Genomic DNA, 27,164 nt, shown 5'->3' on the forward strand with positions numbered 1-27,164 from the left:
CTTGATATTGATTCGCCGAGCGTTACAGCAACACGTTTTAGCGGATGGGTGGCGGTGGTGGTTGAGCGGCATTTAACATATTGCGCAATTTGCTGATCGTACCGCCTCCGTTCCCGCCTCCGCCCTCCCTCGCCACACCCCCAAAAGCTAACGCGCTCGCTGATAAGCGCTAAAATATTTTTAAACAATTTACGTAAGCGCAACGGACAGACGCCACTGTTGTTTGAAAGTAAAAGTTCTCATTAATTAAACAGAACAATCGGAGAAGCGGCAACAAAAACAAAAAGAAAAACAGAAAAAAACGCGAGCGGCAAACAACTTTGTGTTTGCATTCATAGCAAATTTGCATTGAAAGCGCAAGTGTAAATAAAAACTGCAATCGCATGCAACGCCAGCGTCGACGTCGAAGTCGACTGCACTGCCGCCCGTCAACGAAAACGAAATTGAATGAAAAAAAAAATGTTTATAAAAAGCACAATGCGTCGAAATTGCTTGGTTGGTGTTTTTTTTTTACTTTGGCGCCGGCGCTGGCTACGTTGCGTTCTATTTTATTTTTTAACTTCCCCCGACTTTGTAAATAAATGGCCAGTAAAGTTATTAAGAAAAAGTCAAGCTAGAATGACACAATTAAAAGAGATTTTATATTTACAAAATGATTTATGGGCGACAGAAGTTTATTTTGCGACTGCTGCAGAACCGGATTTCAGAGAGGGCAAAATTAAATAACTTTTTGGAGGATTGATTGTATGTGAATTTAAATTAAAAGTATTCTTATTAAATATTTTCCATTTCATTTTATATAATTTTATTTAATCGAAGTAAATTGTTATGAAATTAAATGTGAGTTCTACTGATAGCAGTAATTAGCAAAAAAGTACCCAAGTTTGACAACATTCCTGCTAGTGTGATAAATACTTAATCCTTACAAAGTATGTACTGGTCTTAATTTATTTTCACTTCTATGAATCAGTTTTTACTGATTTGAGTGACAATCGAAAAAGATAAGTATTGGGTTTCCCTTTGCTATTTTGGACGCCAATATTTATTACCCTTGGATAGTAAATCCATAAATTATTTCTTATCAAAAAACTATAAACAAATTTCAAGAAAATACATAAATTTGCAAATAAAACAACTGAATTCTTTAAAAAGAATTACAATAACAAAAGGGTTTGTTATAAAACACGTGATTGAATCATACCACACACAATTGCGAAACTAAAATTGAATTCAGTAAAATTTAAATTTTAAAAACTGAATGCACTTTGTCTTGCGAAATGTGCGAGTAAAAAAAGCGGAATACATATGGAATAATGCAGATTTAGAACGAGAAAAGATACAAATGCAACACTTTAAAACTCTTTTTTCAAAAAGAAAAGATTGGAAAAGAATTTACGAAAAAGTTGTGGGCGAATGAAAATAAAAGTTAACATTTGAGGTGATTTTAGTTTATTTGGGCTGCTTTTGAAAGCACACCAAACAAAAAAAGAAAGAAATTAAGAGAGGGTAGTGGGCGGCGGGCAGAGTGAGAGAGAAGATCGTCAATAAAAAACGCTTACGACAGCGGCCTTTGTAATTGTTATTATTGCCAGAGCATACATATAAGTACATATACCCAACCGATCTAATCTCTTTCGCACGCGCGCAGCCACTCTCGCTCTCTCTCTCTTTCTCTGTTTGCCCCACTCCTGCCCTCTCTTTCTTGCCCCATCTACCCCTCTCCTTCACTCTCCGTTGGATGCCTCTTTCTCACGGTCAGCAATTCAGTTTGCGAAAAAGTTCTTTGACGTTTTGTTTATTTATTTTGTTAAGCGCTCAGCGTCGCCGGCAAAAGCTTAAAGCTCTCACTATCTCTTAATTTCCCTCTCTTTTTATATGTTTTTATAGGGCCTTTGGGTATACCTATTATACTCTATTAAAAATGTTGTAAATTTCTTTTAAGAACTAGTATATTTTAGTCTTATGATCAAGATTGATATTTATTTAATGTCAAAATATATGTTTTTTTCGTAATATAACATTTAAAATATCATTTATCGCGTGTGTAATAAGTCTTAGGGCTCCCGAAGAACCCATTTCTACTAAATTCAGCACAAGAGCAACGAAAACAAAAGTGTTTCTTATCAAATTTTTTAGACTCACCACCCCCCTATTTGCTACCCTCTGTAAACCCCCAGTAGAACTTTGACCAAAGGCCGTTAAGATTAGGCTGTGCGGATTCCAGGCAATTGTAATAAAGAAATATCAACATAAACTCTATTCTTAGGCGGCTGTGTAAGTGGGTGTGAGAGGGCTCAATAAATTTTGCGATAGATAAGCCACAAAAACCATCCATTATGCCACCAGTCCCCTTTCTCGGGTATGTCAACCAAATTTGCATGGATTGCTCGTCTATTTGGCCGAGTAATTAACAGTTAGCCAGCAGCCAAACATGGCGGCAACATGGCAAAATGGCAATTAACACTCTAATACAGATGCAACTGTGGAGTTTCGTGCAGTTTGCGGAGTTTGGCACCACCGGCCGCAACAACAACACACATCGTGCGGTTTGTTATCGGGCACCGGAAATGCAATAAATAATTGAGAACAGCCCCGAGCTTTTGGCAATTGTAATGAGCAATTGTGTTCAATGACAAATTATCATTGGTATTTCTTGTACAATGCCTATACACGTTACACACGCCCACAATTGTGGGCGGCTGGAGCGGCCGCCGATAACGATAACGGGTTCGAAGAGCGTATTGCTTCCGTTTCCGCTTTCGCTTCGGGAATAGTACGAAAATAGAACGGTCTGAAAATAAATAAACTAGGTTGATATGGGTTCAAAGTTTGAGTAGTAGTAGTTCCACAAAATAATGTGTTCTTTTAGGTTCCTTGAGATAAACAGACATTAAATGAAACATTGAAAAGAAATACACTTATTTCAATGGACTTTTCGGTTGTTTTGCCAATGCCAAAATAATTTGATGTGTTTTTAATATTTTACCACATACTTATTCAACTTTTTCCCACATTACAGGTACAACACTGACCAAGGAGCGATGGACCAGCAATTCTGCTTGCGCTGGAACAATCATCCCACAAATCTGACCGGCGTGCTGACCTCACTGCTGCAGCGGGAGGCGCTATGCGATGTCACGCTCGCCTGCGAGGGCGAAACAGTCAAGGTGGGTCCTTTGAATATTTGCAAATATTCCAAAAGACTAACTCATTCGTTTTTCCCCCTTTACAGGCTCACCAAACCATTCTGTCAGCCTGCAGTCCGTACTTCGAGACGATTTTCCTACAGAACCAGCATCCACATCCCATCATCTACTTGAAAGATGTCAGATACTCAGAGATGCGCTCTCTGCTCGACTTCATGTACAAGGGCGAGGTCAACGTGGGCCAGAGTTCGCTGCCCATGTTTCTCAAAACGGCCGAGAGCCTGCAGGTGTGTGTTGATCAGGGAATACTGGCTTACATTTTAGAGGTCTAAATAATTGAAAGGAAACGTTTTTTTTTTATTTTGTACTTGAAAAAAGATCACAATAATATATCGTGCCGGCCAAACTAAAAAATTTAATTATTAATTCATTCTTTAGACCCTTATTTTGTTAAAACTATTGTCCGTAAAACCAAAAATTTTCCATTGAGCAATTAATTAATATTTTTAATTGGGTACAACTTAAACTAAAAATTGTACAAAAATTAAGAATATTATAAATTTTAAGAAATGGATTCCAGTAACCTAAAAAAAAGTATTTTAAAAAAGTAATTTTAAACAAATGCATTAAATTTTGTATATTAGATTTAAAAAAAGTAAATGTACTCTATTTAAAGTCAATTTCCTGAAGGAATATTACTTTTTTATGTATATTAAATTGCAAACAAATCCAGTATTTTGTTAGATTTAAAGAAAATGTTTTCCAAATTTTTAGAAATTTGGGGAATACCCCAATGTGTTTACCGCTTGCAAAAGCACTAAATAATTTGATAAAAAATATAATAATAAAATATTTTTTTGTTACCTTTGCAGGTGCGTGGTCTCACAGATAACAACAATCTGAATTACCGCTCCGACTGCGACAAGCTGCGCGATTCGGCGGCCAGCTCGCCGACCGGCCGTGGTCCGAGCAACTACACCGGCGGCCTGGGCGGCTCGGGGGGCGTGGCCGATGCGATGCGCGAATCCCGCGACTCCCTGCGCTCCCGCTGCGAACGGGATCTGCGCGACGAGATGACGCAGCGCAGCAGCAGCAGCATGAGCGAACGCAGCTCGGCGGCAGCAGCGGCGGCGGCAGCAGCAGCAGCGGTGGCCGCAGCCGGAGGCAATGTAAACGCGGCCGCAGTCGCTTTGGGCCTGACCACGCCCACCGGCGGCGAACGATCTCCGAGCGTGGGCAGCGCCAGTGCAGCGGCTGCGGCAGCGGCGGTAGCAGCGGCAGTTGCAGCGGCCGCCAATCGAAGTGCCAGCGCCGATGGATGCAGCGATCGCGGCAGCGAGCGTGGCACTCTTGAGCGGACGGACAGTCGCGATGATCTGTTGCAGCTGGATTATAGCAACAAGGATAACAACAACAGCAACAGCAGTAGTACCGGCAACAACAACAATAATAATAACAACAACAACAGCAGCAGCAACAACAACAATAGGGAGCGCAACAACAGCAGAGAGCGGGAGCGGGAAAGAGAGCGTGAGCGTGAGCGGGACAGGGACAGGGAGCTGTCCACCACGCCGGTGGATCAGCTGAGTAGTAGTAAGCGCAGACGTAAGAACTCATCATCCAACTGTGATAACTCGCTGTCCTCGAGCCACCAGGACAGGCACTACCCGCAGGACTCTCAGGTGAGCAATCGATGTAGTTTAACTAATAACCATAAAACATAATAGAAAAAAATTTGTTAAATTACCCTCTATAACCTATCGGAACCCTTAAAGATTATAAATAATGATGTATAGAGTTCTCAAGAAAAGTATTTCGTGAACCCTGGTTTGCGTATACTTAATTTTCATACGAATACGAATCACGTATACGCAATGTGGGACGCAGAAAATTAAAAATCTAGCTAAAAATGTGTTTTCAAAAAAGTTTTAAATAACTAAATTACTAGTGTAGCTTAAAAGACTTCAAACATATTTATTATCAAAACGAGAATATATTTTTATTTACGCCTCAATTACCTACATTAACATATTTTGAAAAAAAAAATACAAAACGTACGCAGGCTTCTGCATAAAATATTAGCTTAGGACCCCAAGGCTGGCCTTCCGTGTTTATTTAATTGTTTTATTGGCCAGCTCTCTGCCCTCGTAATTAAATTACCTCTGTTTCTGGTTTTTTGTTTCCCACAAACATACCTAAACAATTTGCCAGCTCTGTCAGTCAACAATTCCGCATTTGAAATTTAAAGCAATGTTTTTTTGCGGTTTGTACTTTAATTGCCTGACAATTAAAATTAATTAGAAATTATCTCACATCCAAACAGGCGTCAAATGCTTATTAGTTACAGCTTAATTATGTTATTAAAATTGTATAAAGTGTTTAAGTCAGATATGATTTTTAAATTTATTTTAAGTTGTTAAATTTACATATATCTTTGTTTATTGGCAATAATTTGGTATTTTCATAACCTAATTTAATTGTATCAAGAAATAATTCTTTTGTAATCCTTTAGTATTTTGATATTTTAAAAAAAGTTCATTAGTGTAAAATTGATTACTTTTTAACTACCTTTTCTTTTGTACATAATTAAATAGATCAAAGAACATCTTTTTTAGGGATTTCAAAAAAAATACAGCACCTCTTAAGAATATAAGCTTAAAGAATTTCGAGGATTATTATTTGATACCAGTCTAGATACCCGAAATAAAATCTAGAAAAACCCAGTTTTGGCTTAGGGTTTATCTATCTGGCATATTAACTATATTAGGCCCACCATCCTGTCGGTTGGCCTTCGTGCCGTATTGCCATAAGCTTGCCAAACTTTTCGCTTATCGGTCGGCGGGTGGTGGGCGGCAGCAGCAGGCAAACAAACAAACAATATCAACATTTATGTTTGGCATTTGCGATACGAGGGGCACACGCTCCATTCGCTCACATGACTGCGGTATCAACTGTGGCCGCTGATCTGCGATCAAATAGTGCTGCGCTGGTGTTTTTTGGCAGCTATTTCTGTCCGTTATCGGCGGGCGTGAAGTTTTTGTGGGCTAGGCACGTGCCGCTCTCCCTTTCGTTTGCGTACTCTCTTTTTCTCCAGGTGTATCTCACGTGCTGTCGAGGTGGCGTTTGCTACACTCGATAAAATATTTGGAAGATAATAATACAAAATTTATAAAAATGTTTTTTACAAAAAAGAGTTCCTAAAAAATAATTGCAACTATGAAAATTACTTATTTAAATTTAAACTTAAACATCTAATTAGTCTAATTAAAATATTTTGTAATTTTTATTAATTTTTGGGGTAATGGATTTTGATTAATTTTTTATTTTATAATTAAAAATTTATTAAATTCAGTATATTATTTTCTAACTCTTTATTATTCCTTTTTTCAGGCCAACTTCAAGTCGAGTCCCGTGCCCAAAACGGGCGGCAGCACTTCGGAGTCGGAGGACGCAGGCGGTCGCCACGACTCGCCGCTTTCGATGACCACCAGCGTCCACCTGGGCGGCGGTGGGGGCAATGTGGGCGCGGCCAGTGCCCTGAGCGGTCTCGGCCAGTCGCTGAGCATCAAGCAGGAGCTGATGGACGCCCAGCATCAACAGCAGCATCGTGAACACCACGTGGCCCTGCCGCCCGATTACTTGCCGGTAAGTCCAGTCAGTCAGTCAGATTAGTCGATTAAATAGAGGACATTTCAATTTTTGATTGATTTTCGATTATTGATTATGATTTTGTTGCTGCTGCATCGTTTAGTTTGTTAAGGTTTTTTCTTTTTTTGAACCGGTTCGATGGTTCCAGCTATTGTACAGAAAACCCTTCTTGTAAAGCCTTTTTGTTAAATCATCTCTATATGTACCCCTAAGCTAGCCAATTGCAAAATGCTTCCCCAAAAAGTATACACGAAACAGCCAAGCTCAAGCTGCCCTAAAATTGTATTCTTATAAAATTTTAAGTAAATCAAAGCAAAGTGGGGGCAGAACGAAGGATTGGTGAATTGCGTTTAATTGAATTTTCCAAATTCGAAGCGGAATATCGGCCAAAGAAAAAGAAAAAATCTCAACAATGCTGTGCGTCTCAAGCAAATGTAAAGGATAAAGTAAAGTAAAGACCAGACCAAACCAGAAAAATCCTTCCTTCTATCAGATCCATGTTTTGCCAACACAATTTTCTCAATCCTGCGTGTAGGTGAAAAAGGCAGAGGCATTTTTAGGTAGCACTGGCAACAAGTCCATGCACCAAATGCTCTTGCACCAGGCGGTGGAGGCTCAGCTGAAGAGTTTGCAGCTGCATTACCAGAACGAGGGCTTGGACTCGGCCATGCAGAGATTGCTGGCCCAGCAGCAGCAACATCAGGAGCAACACCAGCAGCAGCAGCAACTGCAGTCGGTGGGAAAATCCCTTAGCCCGGCGATAGCATCGGGATCTGGCGGAGGAAGTTCACGGAAAAGCGGTCGATTCCGGGCCAACTGGCTCTACCAATTCGAGTGGCTGCAGTACGACGAACGGGCCAACACCATGTTCTGCAGACATTGCCGCAAATGGAGCGGCGAACTGGCCGATATACGCACCTCCTTTGTGGAGGGCAACTCCAATTTCCGCCTGGAGATCGTCAATCATCACAACAAATGCAAATCGCACCGCCTGTGCTATGAGCGCGAACTCCAGGAGCAGCAACAGCACCCGACGCCCAGTGGAAGTGCCAGTGGCAGCGGCAACAAGCGACGTTCCCCCGACATCATCACCATAAATGTGGGCAAGAACAGCGCATAGAGACAGGTCCTCGCAGAGGACCCCACACACACCGCTCAGGATTAGCCTTAGGCCTTAGCATTAAAACGTGTTAATCAAATAAATAATATTATATGTTTAGAAACCTAAGAATTTGGCAGCAGTCGTGAGCAAAAAAGCAGCCGTTTTGCTATGGCATACATTTTACAATAAAATGAGAACTTAATTAAAAAGCGTGACAGCATTTTGCAATTGGACAAATAAAAAGGCTTTAATGTTCACCAAAGCGATATACATTTTTAGGAAAATTTACCTTACATTCTAGAACAATAGCATTTCATTCAAATAACTAATGTAGAAAAATATGAGAAAATGTTTTTTTTTATTTTTCACAATACAATATTCAAAGATTTTTGTAGGTTTAACGTTTTTGTAATTAACGTACAAAACATAAAATAATTACATTGTTTATTTTAAAAGTGGAAACCTTGGAGGCAGCCTTTAGATCTGCTTCCCACTTTCTCGAAATTTTAGGAATCCTTTTAGAAGCTCTTGACTTTACTTACTATATCCCCTTTACCCTCTCTCCCAATTTCTGGCTGCCACCCAAGAGCGCTGCGCTGAAGATGCACGCCGAGGACATGTCGACTCTGCTGACGCAGCATGCTTTGCAAGCAGCAGATGCGCGGGAGGATCACAACGATAGCAAACAGCTGCAGCTTGATCAGACGGACAACATCGACGGTGAGTACTGACCACAGAGCATTGCCATTTAGCCATTTAGCCTTAGCCAGAACCGAGCTAGCACCACTACAACTACAACTACTACAAGTAAACCACACACAAAAGAATCTTCTTCTCTCTGAGCTTTTGAATACCTAACGCACTCGAAAACCGAAAGAATATCTTACCTTATGTATCTGTATATTGCGTATGTAATTTGTTATTAGCTTTTGGTTGATATACAACTTTTTTTTGGTTTAACCAACTTTGTTTCCACCATGCGTTCAAGAAAAGCGAGAAACCCCTTTTAAAAAAAATATATATATATTGAGAAACTGTAAAGAAAACTGTAGAATATTTGTAGCTTAATTTCCGTTCCTTTCCTGGCCCCTGCCCCGTATTTAAAATCTAACCCAAATGAGAAAATCTATTATAATATATATTTAAGTAGATTAAACCCCTGGAGATTCCCCTTAGATCCTCAGAAAAAAGATGTATAAATTGGGGAGGAAAATGTTGGTTGAGATATATTTATGAATTTAATCAGAAGAACATCCATAAAGCTCCAATTTATACGTTTATTTCCTGACAGTTCCTGCATGCATTAAATTATACCCCGAAACTCCCTTCCGCATTCTTCCAAGCCCTGAGACAAGTAATATCCCTATTTTGTATGCTTTTGTAAGTGCAGTACCTTTATTTGTGCTATGTATTTATCGATATACTCCGAATGATAGATCCTAAGAGAAGTAAGACCCAAAGTGCTAGCTAGAGCAACAGATCAACACCTCTCCTACCAGAATATCTCTCTACATGCATATCTTTATTATTTCGTTGTTTGTCGTATATTATGGTATTCTATATTGAGATATATACTTAAATCTAGCTTTTAGGACGAGTTTTCCATTCGAGCTGGGACTGGATCGTGATTTCGATTGCGGTTTTAGTCTTTAGACGTATGTTTGCCGCATGTTGCATGTTTTATGACGCCTATAAATAGACATAGACACACATACACACACCTACATAACTTCGATACACTCCCACACCCTCACATAAACACATACGATTATCATTTACGTTTCGATTTATTTTAATTTTATATGTATTATTTTAAACTTATCAATTGATTTCACCTTCTTCATGCTGTCATAACTAGTCCTAAGTCAGTTCGAATATTACAAAAAAAATCTAACTAGTTTTTAGAACAAAATGCCTCCGTTGTCATCCAAAAACCAGAAACAAATAGCTTAATTGGCGAACAAAACAACAAAAACCAAACACTAATAAATAATAAAATATATAATCATACAATAAAAAACATAAACAATTTCAAATTCAAATTAATTTCATTAGATACACGCGTAGTTATTTTCCTAGCGCTTTTCGTTTGAATTTTGCCCCCAAATTAAATTTTTTTTGACTTTTACTCATTCTTTATTTTTTTCTATACTTCATTTTCAAAACTCTGCTGGAAAAATAAATTCCATTCCGAAAAATAAACATGAAAACCCTATAAAATTTTTCCAAATCTCTTTTCGTCTTTAATGTTGCAACTTATTGTCTAAGAAATGAAAACTAAACGAAAAAGCAAGCAAACAAAAAAATATATATAATATTTTCAGTGTGAATACGAAATCTAAAAAAAAAATCAAGCTTCCAAAATCGATGTGTTCTTTTTTCCGTTATTTCCGCACACACCAACACAAGCCCACCCACACTCACAAAAACACTCGCCCACACACAGATACAGACTGTACTTTTCCCTCTTTTGGATATTTCTACTAACATTGCTGCATTTATGATTTGATGTGAAGAATCCGTTGAACCATATTTTGTCACACTGTTTTTAACGAGATAACTGTAACTGACTGTCTGTGTTTTTTCAATTGGTTTTTCTGCCAAGCTAACTAAGTGTATTCCAACTATCTTTCTTTTGCCTACTCTCTTTCTATCTCTCTCTCTCTGTCGCTCTCTCTTTCTGTACTTAACTGTCTGTGTGTGTGTATGCTTGTGTCTGTGTGTGTTGCACATATCCTTTAAAAGTTTAAACGAGAGCAGCCGCCAAAATAACGGTAAAGTGTAAAGGAGAGCGACAAAATTCGCACAAACAACTACAACTGATTACAAAAATTTGAAATGAAATTAAATCGAAATTGAAATTGAAATTACCTTACAGCTAAAAGAAAAAAAACCCCGCACCCAGCGCCCAAAAAACCCTCACCACCTTCAAAACCAACAAAAATCGAAAAGAAAAAGAACTGGAATTTGCTAGTATAACAAAAGAGTGTAATAATATAATACTTAAATAAATATATACGTATATAAACACCAAGCCAAACTATATAAAAAATCTGTTGCAACATTGAAGTACTAAAACGAAAATTATCCCAGTAAAAAAAAGAACACCAAAAAAACCGAAATATTGTGTATGAGAACTGTATTATAAAGAATCAAAAATGCCAGACTTTAAGATATAAGCCCCACCGAAAAATTGTCGATGCTACAAAATGACACGAAACCAAAGTTGTTTACATTGATTTTGTTTTACTTACGTATGATTTTTCCCAATCCGTTTCACACTGTTCACACTGTTGATTGATTGATTTGCTTTGATGCAGAGTATATTTCATTTAGCTGAATTGTTTTCTTAGAGCTATAAAGTCCTGCCGATCCGAAACGATGCCGCCTTAGCTTTAAGTCCAGCCTTGATTTGATTTGTTTTGTGTTTTCCACAGACTCTGCCAATTGTATGATTAAGACTCTTGATTTGACTTGATTCCACTTCCACCTCCTCCTCCGCCCTTCGATCGATCTGTATATTATGATTTCCAGGCTTCGCTATTTTGCCTCAGCCTCGACTCCCAGCCCCATAAAACCCTGCCGATCACTTGACTTGTGTTTTGCCTTACGTTTTATATCTTTTGGTCACCACACGCATTCAAACACAACGTTTGTTCCAAAATCAAAACGAAATGGAAATATCCTAGAACCAAAACACACAGAACCCCGATTCGTAGCTGACTTTTGCTCCATTCTTCTTGCATTTCCCCAAAAAACAAAAATACACCGGTATTAGGGTGAGCCGGTCGAAATAAAAAATATAATATTTGTAAAATTTTTAAAAAGGTAATGCTATTGTTGAATATTTATTCAGCTTTAGTTTGAACTGTTTGAAAAAGTCTTAGTTGGATAGGAGATTTTTTAAACTCTATTTCAAACATTTTTATTAAAAAATTTTATTTCCATTATTTTTGCATACAATTTGAGGATTTAATTTCAATAATTAAATGTTCAGTAATAAAAGGTATACATTATAGAACAAAATTAAAAAAAATATATGTTTTCAAGTTATTTGTTCCTATTTGTACTATACGTTTTATAGCCATTAATTTGGTTGATCAATGTAAAATTATAAGAGTTTCATTAAAAAAAAAAAGGATTAAAATAATGTAATTGATTTTGAAGAGGAATTTTTCTGAAAAGAAATATTGGCCCACCCTAATCGGTACATTTTTACACTTAATATACACGCGATTTTGTTGCCTTTCTCCTTCCATGGCTACTTAGTTGAATTTAGACATATCCACACCCACCGTACACACCCGAAGGCCATTGGCCATTGGCCTTTTGCCCACTGTGCGCATGGAATGCAAGAGAAGCGCGATCGAGTCCCTAGCCTCTTCATCTCTATATCCACCCCTTCAGTTCCCACCCCCACAGTGATGACGCCTAATATGAACCAAGCAAATGTTTGCAGGTCGCGTCAAGTGTTTTAACAGTAAGCACGATCGTCATCCGGATCGGGAACAGGATCGAGTTCATCGGGAGCACGATGAGCAAGGCGAAGTTGTTGATGAGGTCGTTGTGGATCGGGATCGCGATCGCGACATGGATGCGGAGGAGGATCACGAGCCGGAGGACATTGAGGAGGCAGCCATGCCATATCATAACGCACCCCCCAAATACAGAAGGGCGGTGGTCTATGCTCCGCCGCATCCCGACGAGGAGGCGGCCTCTGGCTCGGGCTCGGATATCTATGTGGATGGAGGCTACAATTGCGAATACAAGTGCAAGGAGCTGAATATGCGGGCTATACGATGCAGCCGCCAGCAGCATTTGATGTCCCACTATCCGCCGCACCACCCGCATCATCGCTCCCTCATGGATTGCCCCGCTGAGGCGGCCTACTCACCTCCGGTGGTCAATAGCCAGCAGGCCTACCTGGGCAGCAATGGATCGCAGTTGGATTTGAGCAGCTATCATGGAGGCCACCATCATCATCAGCACCACCATCATCATCCGCATCCGCCTCCCTTGCCAGCACCACCGCCACCCAGTCACTCGCAAAGCTCGCCGCACTATCCAACCGCCTCGGGATCATCGGGATCGGTATCGGTTTCAATAACAGGATCTGGATCGGGATCAGGATCGGCGGCAGGATCAGCCATCTCGGCACCAGCTTCGGTGGCCACCTCGGCGGTTTCCCCGCAGCCCAGCTCCAGTTCCACTGGATCCACCACCACTTCCTCCTCGGCGGCGGCAGTGGCTGCGGCAGCTGCGGCGGCGGCCAATCGGCGGGATCACAACATCGACTACTCCACCCTGTTCGTCCAGCTGTCGGGCACCCTGCCCACTTTATATAGATGCGTGAGCTGCAACAAGATCGTCTCGAATCGCTGGCACCACGCCAATATCCATCGACCTCAGAGCCACGAGTGTCCTGTTTGCGGGCAGAAATTCACGCGAAGGGACAATATGAAGGCCCACTGTAAGATCAAGCATGCGGACATCAAGGATCGATTCTTTAGCCACTATGTACATATGTGATCACTTCTCTAGGCAGGCAGCAAAACAAATCAAATCAAAGGAGATCAGTTACAGTAACAGATCGAAAGGTTTTCACACAACTAGCGTGTTTTAGGTAACCAAGAATCAAGCAAACGTATACGTAATCTAGAGTGAGGAGAAGCCAACAGCCATCAGTTGGGTGTACATCTACATATATATCTATTTAAAAACCTTATAAATCAAAAGAAAATAGAAAAACAAAAACAAAAACCTATGCTACACGTAGTTGATTTCAAAGACTTTAAACCATTTACTTATTGTTAAATCGTCTAAACCTCTAGATGCTTTTTTGTAGGACACTAGCGAACCAAATGGATTATTATATCGATATTTAGAAATACCGCGACCAGTACTCAGTGGAGGGAAACTTTGACAAGTATTATATGTAGAATTCCAATCGATTTCCGCGTCAGTTATTATTATTATTTTATTTACTTACTTAACATGTGCTGTAGTGAATGTTGACTAATTTTTGTTCGTGTCATTTTGTGCCATATTAGCTAATCTCTCTTCTAGTCCATAGGCCCTAAGGTCGCAAAAAGATAATTAAATACAAGCGTAAAATAATAGAGAAAATTGCGAGAAAGCAACGAGTGAGGCAACAACCAAAGTTTATATAATTGGTTGAAATATTTTTGAAAAATAATTCTCTAATACACACAATTTTGTCTCACTTCTGATCAAATTCGTTTGGCAAAAAATTCAGCTAGCGTCCAATTTCAAACCGTTTGGCCAGAGCCCCCAGAGAAAAGTATCGGGAATCTGAAGTTGGACGCTCTCCTGATCTGCACACATCTTTGGCAAAACACCCACCGAAGTTGATTGGAGTTGCATACGAAGCGAATAAAATTATTAAATTTACCACTGACGATTCAGTGCTTTGCTAAGGAATAAATTCAAATCAGATTTTATCAAAAAATGTACTTAAACAATAGACATAGATATAGACACCAATCAAGCAATGAATCCAATTAATAAACACTTAAATACAGATATATACAAGTACATATATGTGAAACGGATAAATCAATATTTAACATCTTTAACTTTACTTAATAAATCTCTTTCAAATCAAATTCCAGTTCTTTTCATTCAATAAATACGACAAAAAAGGTCCCCTAGGTATAAGCAACTAAAAACGCAATTAATGAACAATAAATGAAATTCATAAAATTATTTCGAATTAAAAAAAACCAATCCAAATTTAAATACAAAATTTAAAAACATCAAGCGCACTCTCTTAACGGTAAGTTGAAATTTCTAAGATCTATTTAAGCACAAATACCTCCCCCTTAATTTAGAATTATGTTACCTAAGTTACAATTATATATATCTGATTTATGTATTATGATTTTACTTTAAAAAGAAAAGCTACAAATTCGAACAATACTAAAGAAAACAGAAAAAAAACAGGAATTGGCCAAATGATTGAAAATTTGATTTAGTTATTTAAACTTTTTTAAACGAAACACTTGCCTCTACTCACTCACTCACTCGATCTATCTATCCTACTCTATAGCTCTATTTCTCTCTCCCTCTAAAACTCGGTCTGTCTCACTTTGTCTTGTTTTCGCTCTATATATATTGTATGCAGTGTGTCTCGTTCTGTTTTGGACGAGGATCTAAATTTGTTTTTGTTCTGCCAGGCAGGAGGGGTGTTGAATTAAATGCGTTCGATAAACGATAAACGACATTCGATTTTCGATATACAATATACGATATGCCTTGTCTTATCGTCGTTGCTGCGCTACAGTTATTTCGTTTAGTCTTCATCCGAAATCAGTCATATTATTTACTTGTTTTGTCTCATTTTTTAACCTCATCTGCGTTTTTTGGCCCTCCACTGACCCTTGACCCCCTCTCGCTCACTCTCTGTCCCCCTCCAACTTATGTACATTCACAAAAACAATATAAACACCAACCCCTCCGCAAAACCCCCTCGAAAATAATGACAACAATTAGACACTAATACGGTTCTTGGGCTCTCTTGACAAAGAAATTAACAAAGAAGCTGAAAAGAAAACGAAACCGAATCGGAACCAACAATCATCTAATTAAAAATAAATAGAACATTACTACTAGATCTTATGTCTTATTAAGCGTCCAAACACGAATCATTTTCACATACATACATATAATTTGGTTTGGGTTCCTCAATATCCAATTCAGTCGCCCCACCGATTATTGTAAATAATTCCCCTTGAGTATTTTAAGTGAACCCATTGTCATGGACGATAGATCATTTGATTTGCATCCTAATTTTTTACATAGCAATAATGTTCCTACCCTTCCCCCGTTCAAGTGTTGTTCTACATTTCCCAATTTCTCGAAAACCCATGGAAAAAAGAAAGAAAAACAAATTCTTAACTGTATTTATTTATCGATTTTTTGGGTGTAACAAAATTTGATTGCGAAAAATTAAAAGTATATATATTCGAAAATAAACCCCCCTATCACAAGAAGAGTGTCTCTGCCCAACATAACACCATGTCTCAGGGATATGAACAAAATTGATTTAACAATCATTCGTTACAGTTTCAATCATTCTTTCCATGGTAAAAAAAAAAAGAAAACAGAAATTACTACCAGAATACCAAGCATAAAACACACACACACCAAACACACACACAAACACACGCAGACTCTGAAAACCATCTAATTATACAGTTTAAGAATTATTATAAAAATGATTTTTCTGTTTCTGTGAATCACCAACAACAACATTGTTTTTCTCTTCTTTTTTTCTTTGCGCGTTTGAACGAACAAATTAATAAAAATAAAAAAAACCGAATCCGAAAACGAAACTGAAAAATCCATAATAAAAATAAAAAACCAAAAATAACAAAAATTCAATCAAATCAAATACAATTAATTGCGCAGGCTCCAAGGCCTGGCACATGCGGCTAACCTTCGAGCGGCTCTCGGGCGGCTGCAACCTGCACCGTTGCAAGCTGTGCGGCAAGGTCGTCACCCACATCCGCAACCACTACCACGTCCATTTCCCGGGCCGCTTCGAGTGTCCGCTCTGCCGGGCCACCTACACGCGCAGCGACAACTTGCGCACCCACTGCAAGTTCAAGCATCCCATGTACAATCCGGATACGCGCAAGTTCGACAACCTAATGTCCTCGTCGGCGGTGGGGGCGGCTGCCACGCCCACGGCCAGCCAATTGGCGGTGGCCTCTCAAGCGGCAATGGCAGCGGCAGCCGCGGCGGCCTTTAATGCAGCGCAGCAGCAGCAACAGCAGCAACATCAACACCAGCAGCAGCAACAACACCAGCAATCGCAGTCCCAACAGCAGCAACAACAGCAGCAGCAATCCCAGCAGCAACTCCATGCCCTCGCCCAGCAACACATGTTGCAGCTGCAGCCGCAACACCACCAGCAGCAGCAACACAATGCCACAAGTGAATGATACAGTCAGTACCTGGGCTGGAACTATGGCGCCTGGCGCCACGATGACCACAACCTCAAGCAGCAGCAGCAACAGCAGCAGCAGCAACATCGCAAGGCTCCGCCCTTTAACTTTTATGCCCGCGACTATTACTACCAGCAACATCAGCAGCAGCAGCAGCAACAGTCACCGATCAGCAACGGCAACATGCGACAACAGCAGCAGCAGCAGCAACATCGACGACAGCAGCAACATCAGCCTGCGCAGACGATCATCATCGATGAGAGCGACAATGAGCTGGAGGAGGAGCAGCAGATGAGGCTGAATTTCGAGCGATATATGGAGCAGCTGAAGCAGCTGGCGCCCTACGATCCCCAAGAAACTTTGTGCAATAGCAATAGCAACACCAACATTAACATTAACATGAACAGCAGCAACAGCAGCGGCGAGCCCAAAAATGCCAATCAAATGGAAGCTACTACAACTACTACTAATAGTAATAATAATAATAACAATAGTTATGCTAACAACAGTACTAGGGACTACAGCAAACAGGAGTAGCAACAGCCACAGCAAGAGCAACAGCAACCAATTGATACTCAAAGCAAAAAGTTAATTTAGATGAGAAACGCGAATAAGATCTTAAATGTTGAAACGATTTAAGGGTAAGCCAAATTTATTTGTCAATTATGTAGGCGAAATACGGAGAGGAGAGGATAAATTGCCGGCTGCGAGAAGGAATCTAATGCTGATCTAATCTGAGCAGAAGGCGACACATTGTCATGGTTTCAACTAGATACGGATGTTGCAGTCACACGAACACAAAAACACACGCACTTATATACAGTACAGTAAGAGAATCTATTCGTAAAGGAGTTTTAATTGTAAAAGTCTGTAAAAGGGTTTCCAAGGCAGCCAAGAAGAGGGTGGAAAGTAGGGCGAAAAAGAAAACGGTTTTAAACTAACAGCACTCAAAAATTTACAAGAAGAAAAACAAAATGCTTGACCTTAACTTAAACTAATTGTATTTCAAGAACTACTCTCATATATGGAATTACAAATTTTACAAATTAAAATCGTTGGACCTGTCAGACATTTGTGCCAAAATCTCTTGGTGGTAGTGCCAACTTCCTTGGCTGCACTCTCTCTATTTGCACCTGTTCGTTGTTGCATTTAACATTAATATATGTGCACACCCCCAACCGAAACCACATACCCCCAAAAACAACACCACATTAACCCACCCGGAAACCACTCTGATACTCTAAAAAAAAAACAAACAAAAAAGAAGGAAAGAAAGTTAGGAGCAAACACCGAACATTGAAGACATTTTAAACAAGAGAGATTTCTATGCTGCTAACCATTTTACTGTTTTATATAAATGTATAATTAATTACGACCTAATGAATGTCATGTTTTACGCAAAAGAATAACCACAATTGTAAAATAGAATGATAGCGCTAATGGAATTTAATCGATATTTATAAAACAATATTCAACGGGATTTTCTCTGCATATAGATGTATCTATGTATGATGTACAAATCGGTGCGTTTGATCGATGTTAGTTGACCTTGAAGACATGCATTATGGCAGCCCTAATCTTAGCGAAGCAGTTTTAAACTAATCTAAATCTAATCTAATCTAAACTAAACTAATTCACTGATTACGGATACTAAACTAATGTTAATTTATTTATAACCATCCTGGGAGTGTGTGCGAATGAGTCTCGAACTGAGCGATGGCCAATGGATCTGCTACGATCGATCCGATCCGATCTGATCTGATGTATTATAGTTAGCGACAACATCGCCAGATCCAATTGTCATGATGCATGTGACCGAGTTTGTTATCCAGTCTATATATAATATACCTACTTATATACACATGCGTGAGCTATTATTAATTTTTGCAGACTCGTCTTACGGTGTAAATATGATTGATGATTCTCCCACGATTTCTGCTAGTTAATGTATATTTAAAATCAGTTTTTTTGTAATTTGTTGTTGTACATTGATTGCCAAATCCCCGATATTGGTGCGCACACACACACACACAAACAAACATGAGCATATGCAAACACATACACACACACAAACAAAAACGTCTAAATGCCTAAAGAATTAATGCATAATTCTATTAAATATATAGTTATATATTATAAACACACATATTCATAATATTTATTTGTTCTACTTCTTAACATGAAATGTTTAGTAATTAAATTTTTATTATTAATAATGCTACATCAAATACTGCCCCCGACTTAATGTTTGTTTAATGTTTATTTTTAACGCTGTTTTGTTAAACAAAAATTTAAGAAATTTATCTATATATGATGTGATAACTATAGTAAAACTAAACACACACACACGCCCACAAAACAAAACAACAAAAAACACACCCACACATTACAAATTGAAATTATGTTAATTAAGCAGGAGAGTAGAGAGTTGAAGTTTTTTTAAAAAACGATCGAAAGTAATCTATAATAATAATTTGTGTGGTATGCGAAATGGTGCTAAATCCAAATATACTTTAAAGTATAATGAATAGGACGAGAGGGAATGCAAGGAGGAGGCCAGTTCTCCTTGGATCGTATCGTATGTGCAATATGACTAGTTTTCGTTTAAGGTGCAGAATGTTGACGAGACCACGCAAAAGCCAACCGTTTAAATAATGCGAAGAAAAATAAAAATATATGTAAATACAAAGCGGTGCTTAATCCCCAAATAAAAAGCAAAAAATGCTGTGCTGCATTTTCAAGATATTCAAAGTCCCTTTAAATGTCACAAAAACGGGGAAGGGACACCGCCAGAAAACTAAATAAATGTTAGCATATCACTATGAATATGATTATAAAAAAATATATACATCTGATATAGAAGCAGGCAGAAAAGCAGTTAGTTAATGAGAACTTTTCGCTAAAATTTCTGTGTCTATTTACAATAAATGTCATAAAGCTTATCAAATTACCGAACACACCACCCACACAAAAACCACACACACAGCCCATAAACACTCTCATCTTTATTTTGGTGCCTTTTTGAACCATTTTTTGAATTCAGCAATTGATTTCAATTTCGATTTTGACTTTGACTTCGTTTAACCAATTTTAACAGCATTTTTGCAGTCGATCTAGAGTGGTTCGAACCTTTAATTTTAATGACGTGCTAGTTTCAATGTAAACTTAGTTTAATCTTATTTTTGTATTAATAAATGCAATACAAACTATATTTAGTTTTATTTATAAACAACAACAGCAGCGGCAGCAACAACAACAAACGTTGAAAATAGAAAACAAAAATAGAAAAATGCAGAAAAAAAATGAAATCAGTTTAATTAAAGTTAAGCAAATTGAAGCAAGCCCACAAAATGCTTGCAGCATTTGTTACAATTTATATATACACATATAAATATATATTACAATATTTTTTAAAACGATTTTTAATAAACATTCTATCTATTATGGCAGCCTTTCAATGAAAAGAATTGAAGTACTAAACAAAATAAACCTATACCGTAATAAAATCATAAAACCATAACTGAAGAACAGGCAGATGAACCAATCTCACACACAGAAAAACACACAAACACCCTCACAGACGGACAGAAACACACACACACACACACAAACAAATGAAACAAAACAAAAAATCAAACTAAATCAAATAAATTGAATTTTATGGAAACAAAACAAAATGGTGATCACTTTATTATTTTTGATCCTCTGACTCCGAAACCGAAACCGAATCTCCGAATCCCGTTCTGCTGTGCGCTTTGAATTGTGCTTCCAACGATGTTAGGGGTGCCCATGAAAAGTCGAACTAATGTCTATAAGAAACTATATACCTACTATATACCAACCAACCAACCAACACAATCACCTGCACATTTGTCTACACACATGCGCGCACACACACACACACCCATACGCATAGAGAATTTTCAAACCTCGGCCCAATTTCCTGTTTTTTTTTATGATTTGAATTTGTTAACCTCTTTTCAACATTTACGAATACCCTACTTTTATCTAAATAAACATATGGATTTATTATGTATCAGTTTCAGCCCGACTTCGTTAAGTGTAAGCCAAATATTGATTCTTTGCACAAATGAGTTACACCCAAAAAAAAAAAGAATAATTGGTATTGAAAAATACGAATATACAGGAAAAATGTGCGAATCAGTCGAATCTTTCATTTGATCATAAAAGAAATATTGCCCACATTTGTGCTATAAAATATATATATTTCTACGAACATGAATATATCAATACATCTACATGTATGCGTCGATTGTGACTAATTATATTTGTATACAAATAATAAATAATGATACACCCAAAGCCGAAAGAAAGGATGTTGCAGGAACAAACGGAGGCATTTTATAAGTTAATTTGTAACTGAACAGTGCACGGGAAAATATAGGCAACACGTCCGCAAAAGTGCTTTTCAGAATTGTTGCCTACTTATCCGGCGCACTGTTTGAATATTTCATAAACGCTTAGGGGCTGTCCATATATTACGTAATCACGTTTTTGGTGATTTTTGACCCCCTCCCCCCCCTGGTGATCAAACGTAATCATTCAAAAAACAACCCCCCCCCCCCAATGATTACGTAATCCCCAGAATAAAATTTTTTTTGTTTTAATCTGTGGATTCAAACGGAGATGCAACCCAATCTTTAATATTTTGTTTATAAATGAAGTTTGGTATGACACATTCGGTTCGTCTACGCTGATATTATCCCCAACATACTCTTCGTCAAGCCATTCCAGGTCTTCGCGTCCTTCGCCGCCCAGCCACTACAAAAATTTTTTCTCTGCTTTCCTATTTAAGTTTGTAGCAGGGACCGTAACTGTTATAAGTTTTATTTTAAAAATCACACTTTAACAGTTATTTTCTGATTTGTAAAGTAAAACTCAAGGAATAACTGTTATTTTTTGAGTTTTATAATAAAAGTTGGCAAATAACAGTTATTCGTCGTGATCAAAAATAAAACTCAAACTTGATTTATGGCGATTTTGTGGGTAAAATAAATTAAAAAAAAATATATAGGTATAAAATATGCACGGTTGCCTTTTTTAACAAATTTTTAGTAAGTTATATAAAACACGGGAATTATGTTTTTTTTAATTATTTCATTTTTTCAAAAATGTCAAGGGAATAACTGTTATTCATAAAAATCAAAAAATAACAGTTATTTTTTGAGTTTTATTATAAAAATCAAAAAATAAAAATCATTACGGATTTGTAAACTACAATGCGTGATTTTTTTGTATGAAAAATTTACAATAACACTTATTTTTGGTCCCTGGTTTGTAGATATAATTAAAGGAAAAAAGTTTTTAAATAAATTCTTTAAATAAAAAAATTAATATAAAATGATTACGTAATCATTGTACAAGACCCCCCCCTCCCCATGTAATCAAACATAATCATTTCAATGACCCCCTCCCCCCCCCTAGGTGATTACGTAATATATGGACAGCCCCTTAGTTGTAAAATGATGCGCATTTATATACTACATTTAAACTCCTAAATTTTAAACTATGAATTATTAAATTATGAATATTATTAAACGAAAGTAAAAATATTTCATTTGCACGCTGAAATATATGTGAGGAGACGCAGAAACGATCCGAAATCCTTTTGTGTTAGCTAAACATTTATGTATATTTTCCGTTGACCTAAGTTGCTTGATTGTAGTTAGTCACGTTTGTTTCTTTTTAAAATTAATTTTGATTATATTTTTTTGTTTAGTATTTTTCCCTTAGTTTCCTAGTTTAGTTTTGATCTTTTTTCATTATGCCGCCTAAGTATATTTGTTTTTTAGCTCACAAAAACGAAAACACTACCTATCTCTGTCTCAAGCCATGTATCTCTCTCTCTCCCTCTTGCTCTGTCTGTCTCTCTCACACACTCACTTTTACACCAAACTCCTACCCACCCACTATCTCTCTCTCTGTCTATTATACAAAAAAAAAAAAAAACCACAAACCAAACCAAACAAAAAAATTCAAAAAATAAAAGAAATCTATTTCTCTGGGCTGATTTTCGTCCCGCTCGACGGGCTGTTGTGTGTTCTGTTCTTCTCTTTCTCGTTCTCGAACCGCAGGCAGCAGCGCCCGCCACCACCTGTCGACGCCCCTGTCGACCTCGTCGTCGGCCTCGCCCCCGCCCCCCTTCGGGATGCACCTGTCGGCGGCCCTGAAACGGGAGTACCATCCGCTGCACTACATCGCCGCCGGCAACGGCCACAACGGCCCGCCCGCCCATGGCTACAATCCGGGATCGGGCAATGCGCCCAATAGTGGAGCAGGATCGGGAGTTGGAGGAGCTGGAGCAGCTGGAGGAGTAGGAGGAGCAGGAGGAGCAGGAGGAGCTGGAGGAGCAGCTGGCCATAATTCACATCACACCATGTCGTACCACAACATGTTCACGCCGTCCCGCGATCCGGGCACCATGTGGCGATGCCGCTCCTGCGGCAAGGAGGTCACCAATCGCTGGCACCACTTCCACTCCCACACCGCCCAGCGGTCCATGTGTCCCTACTGCCCGGCCACCTACAGCAGGATCGATACGCTGCGCTCCCATCTGCGGGTCAAGCATCCGGACCGCCTGCTCAAGCTCAACTCGTCCATTTAAGGGCGTGGCCGGGGCCCAAATGCAGCCCATCATCGCCAGCTTTATCAGCAACATCAGCAGCAGCAACATATGCAACAGCAACAGCAGCAGCAGCAACCAGCTTACTACATCAGCAACTATAGCAACTTCAGCAATAGATATGCCTACAGCGAGAATTTATTGTAAATCGCTGCAGCTCTAGGTGGATTTTTTCTTGCATTTAGTCGTCGTCTGTACATTACCCACTAGCTATCCAAGCAATAACAATAACCCAAAACTAGTAGAACCGAAGATGCTATGGCAAAACGCGCGTAAAAGAAAAGTATATTGATAATCTTAAATATAAAAAACTATTGGTAAACTTTGACACAATCGTCCCATCAATTTATAAATGTGTATAACTAAAGAAAGTTAGGAAAAGGTTTCAGTTGCTAAGAAGGATTGCACCCTATATGTAAAACAGGGCGGCAGAAATCAGAGTTTTCTTAAAGCCACAACAAACCGTTTCGAAGGTTTCTAAATGTTGTTTCCTAAAAACTACAAATTAATAACCAAACTAATGATAGAGAGAGAAGGTCGAAGGAAATCACTTTGCGCTGATTCGGTCAGCGGATTGGGGTCACCACCGCAGGCGTGGGGTCACCAGGAGAAGGAGAAGGAGGATCAGCAACAGTCACCCACTACAACTACTACTCATACGAAGGTCACATTAGGTTCTAGTTTAGTTTACTGTTTAGCGCTTAGATCGTAGTGTTTAACCGATATGTTCTGCAGAGTAGGCGACGGAATGAGGGCTACTCAACCAACTACAAAGAAATTTTCATATACCTCAAATGCATTTCAGTTTTATTGTTGATTGCTTAATTTTAATCTATGTAGACCGTTAGCACTTATACATAAACTACCACATATATGTTATATTTTAATCGGTTTCAATTCGATAGCCAATAGTTTACCGATGTTTTCCTCTGTTTTTTTTCCCTTGTGTTCTTTCCCATAATTCTGATTTTGTCCTATGCGATAAGTTAAAGTTTTTTAGGATTAGCTCGAACCACTTGAACCACCTCACTTTTTTGTTAAGCTTGTTTATATTTATGGTCAAATGTTTATTTAGTTAACGTACCCTAAAACATATATTAAAACCGGAAGAAAAAATGTTAGTTGATATGAGGGCTATACAAGAAAAATAAAATCATATCACAAAAATCGAAAAAAAAATGATTGGAGAAATCAATAGAAATTATATTTTTAAATTGCTTAATTGTCTGCTCAATTGGCAAGAAATTGGACGAATTCATTATAATTTGTAATCGATTGTCTTGCTCCTTGATTACCATAACCAAAACGTCCCCGCAGAGACGGCAAAAGTAATTAATTTTAAACATTTTGTGATAGACAAAATTCTGTTTCGGCACAAAATAAATTTAGAAAAAAACATCTATAACAAAGCAAAATGAAATATAAAATTAAATGTGATATTTTCGGCACAAAACTTTACATAAAAACTAAATACAAATTTAAAGTGAAAAAATAACAAAAAAAAAAGATAAAATATCATGAAGGAGAAGCACCTTTCGCTGAGGTCGCTTGCCTTTTGCATATTTATTTAGAACATTTTTTTGTTATAGCATTATTCAAAATTGTTATCTTTCGGTCCAAAGCACAAAATGTATAAAATTACTTTCTAGTTATTCTTTAATCTTACTTTTACTTTAACTTTAAAATCGTACTTGATTTCCTAATTTTAAGTTTCGTGCATGTGCGTGTGTATATATCCATTTGAAAATATGTACACACAGAGATCATAATTTTATTTAGTTTTACGTTGATTGAGTTGAGAAACTTTAAGCCAATAAACTACCGCAAAATTAAAAACAACAAAACAAAAACAGCACAGATGTTAAGGCAAACCACTACTACACACAGATTTATGTACCAAAAATGTAATAAATATGAAATTATATAAAGAAAAAGAAAAAACAAATGAAACCAAGCAGCGAAAAACCAAAAGAAAACGAACTAGAGAAAGCTGAAAGGAGACTAGCTGGATTTTTCTAACCTTTTTTCCATACCTAAGCATAAATCGTAAATCAAATATTTTTATACATCCATCTTGTAATCGGCCGATTAAAAGGAGAGCTACGAAGATCTGGGCCAGGAGGGTTGCTCTGTGGAATCGGGTTTAAGATTCTACTACCCAGCTCCACATTCGTCACGCGCAAATTCACAGCAAAAGCGAGTTGTAACTTATTTTTTGCTCTATAGTTACAAACTCAATTAATCAATATGCAAATACAAATGTGGCAGTGCCCAAATCATGGAGCACAACACAGCAATGGAAAATATTATTAACAGTTTTTCGTCGTCTACCAGTTTAAATAAATCAATCCATAAAGATCTATATATATATATCAAGCAAACAAAAAATATATATATTTCCAATTTATTCAAATTAAAATCAAAATATAATTCACTAGCAGCATTTAAATGTCAAGCGAAACAGCAAATAAAACCAAATAAAATTTATGATTATTATTATTACATATATCAACAACACTCGTTTCATGTTCTGCCCTTCATGACCACGTCCCTACTTGGAAGCACAATTCAAATCGTTAGGTTCGGGATCGAGTTTGGTTTTGGGTTCGGAGCCCTGATTCAGGGGGTATGGGGTGGGTGTGGGTTGATTTGGGCGGACATTTGACTTTTCAGGCACAACATACCACTGTGGATTGCACCCTTGGTGATGGGGTAAGTAATTGGTTCGGTTTGGTAAGCTGCATCAATCAATAGCTATTGACTATATTCTTCTTATAGCTCAAATGGTATATAATTTCAGCTTCCTAAAATGGCTACGATAAATAACTGCAATAGTTACGTATCAGAACGGAAGCTAGCTTCTGCAAGTCGAAATTGTAACACCCTAGCAGATTTTACTAATGAAAATATGACTAGAATAGTATAAAAATAAAATATGAAATAATAAACAACAAAATATGCTCATGTCTTCTCTACCTTAAGTTGTGACGTATTTATTAAGGTTCACAAAAAGAATACACTTTGGACAGTTTCATGTCACTGAGGAATATTTCTTTTATTAATGCAGTGTTAAAAATAGCAAATGTTGAAAAAATAGTTTGACTAAGTAACAATTTTTAAATTAAAAACAAAAATTTAACATCATTTTGTCGCTAAACGAAGGAATTAAATTTTAAAAATGTTAATTACACCGAAAGTTACGCGTTTTTTTGGCTTTAAAAAATATAATTTTTAAAAGGATAATTCTTTTTTAATATCATTATCAATGAAAGCAATCGATCTTATAGTTTTTTAAGAGTTGTGTTCACCACGAAACCATTTTTGGAATAATAATGTTCCCGGAAGCTTCTGGGTTAATTATCTTGAAGCTAGACACCTACACACAAAAAAAAAACTTGGTAAAATCAACTGTAATAATTGTCAAACAGGCCCCAACCAGCAAAATTGTCAATTCTACTAAGTAAATAGTCATTTCACAACAACAAAATACACACAATTAGCAAAGACACAAACCCAAAGCAAAAACAAAATACACTTAACTATTTTAATAGTTACGTAACTATCTTTGTTGGTCAATTTTACCAAGCAAAATTTTTTGTGTGTAAGAAAAGTAAATTTATAACCAGTTTTAAAATGTTTCAAATCTAAAATTCTTA

At 37.7% G+C, this 27,164-nt stretch overlaps 1 protein-coding gene across 4 annotated transcripts; it reads left to right on the forward strand.

The window, feature by feature from the left end:
* Positions 1–3,019: 3,019 nt before the first annotated feature.
* Positions 3,020–25,660, forward strand: LOC108068457 (sex determination protein fruitless). Of its 4 annotated transcripts, none has more exons than XM_070216363.1 (6): positions 3,020–3,167; positions 3,233–3,433; positions 4,019–4,828; positions 6,537–6,791; positions 8,484–8,616; positions 22,961–25,660. In XM_070216363.1, the coding sequence occupies exons 1-6, from the start codon at positions 3,042–3,044 to the stop codon at positions 23,488–23,490; spliced, it is 2,055 nt and encodes a 684-aa protein (XP_070072464.1). In that variant the 5' UTR covers positions 3,020–3,041; the 3' UTR covers positions 23,491–25,660. The 4 variants fall into 4 exon arrangements, with proteins under 4 accessions (XP_070072464.1, XP_070072462.1, XP_044250215.1 ...); XM_070216361.1 differs by lacking the exon at positions 22,961–25,660 and adding an exon at positions 16,327–20,472; XM_044394280.2 differs by lacking the exon at positions 22,961–25,660 and adding an exon at positions 12,356–14,060.
* The last annotated feature ends 1,504 nt before the right edge of the window (positions 25,661–27,164 follow it).

Source organism: Drosophila takahashii, chromosome 3R, assembly GCF_030179915.1.
Source record: "Drosophila takahashii strain IR98-3 E-12201 chromosome 3R, DtakHiC1v2, whole genome shotgun sequence".
In the NCBI taxonomy this organism is placed as follows: Eukaryota; Metazoa; Arthropoda; class Insecta; order Diptera; family Drosophilidae; genus Drosophila; species Drosophila takahashii.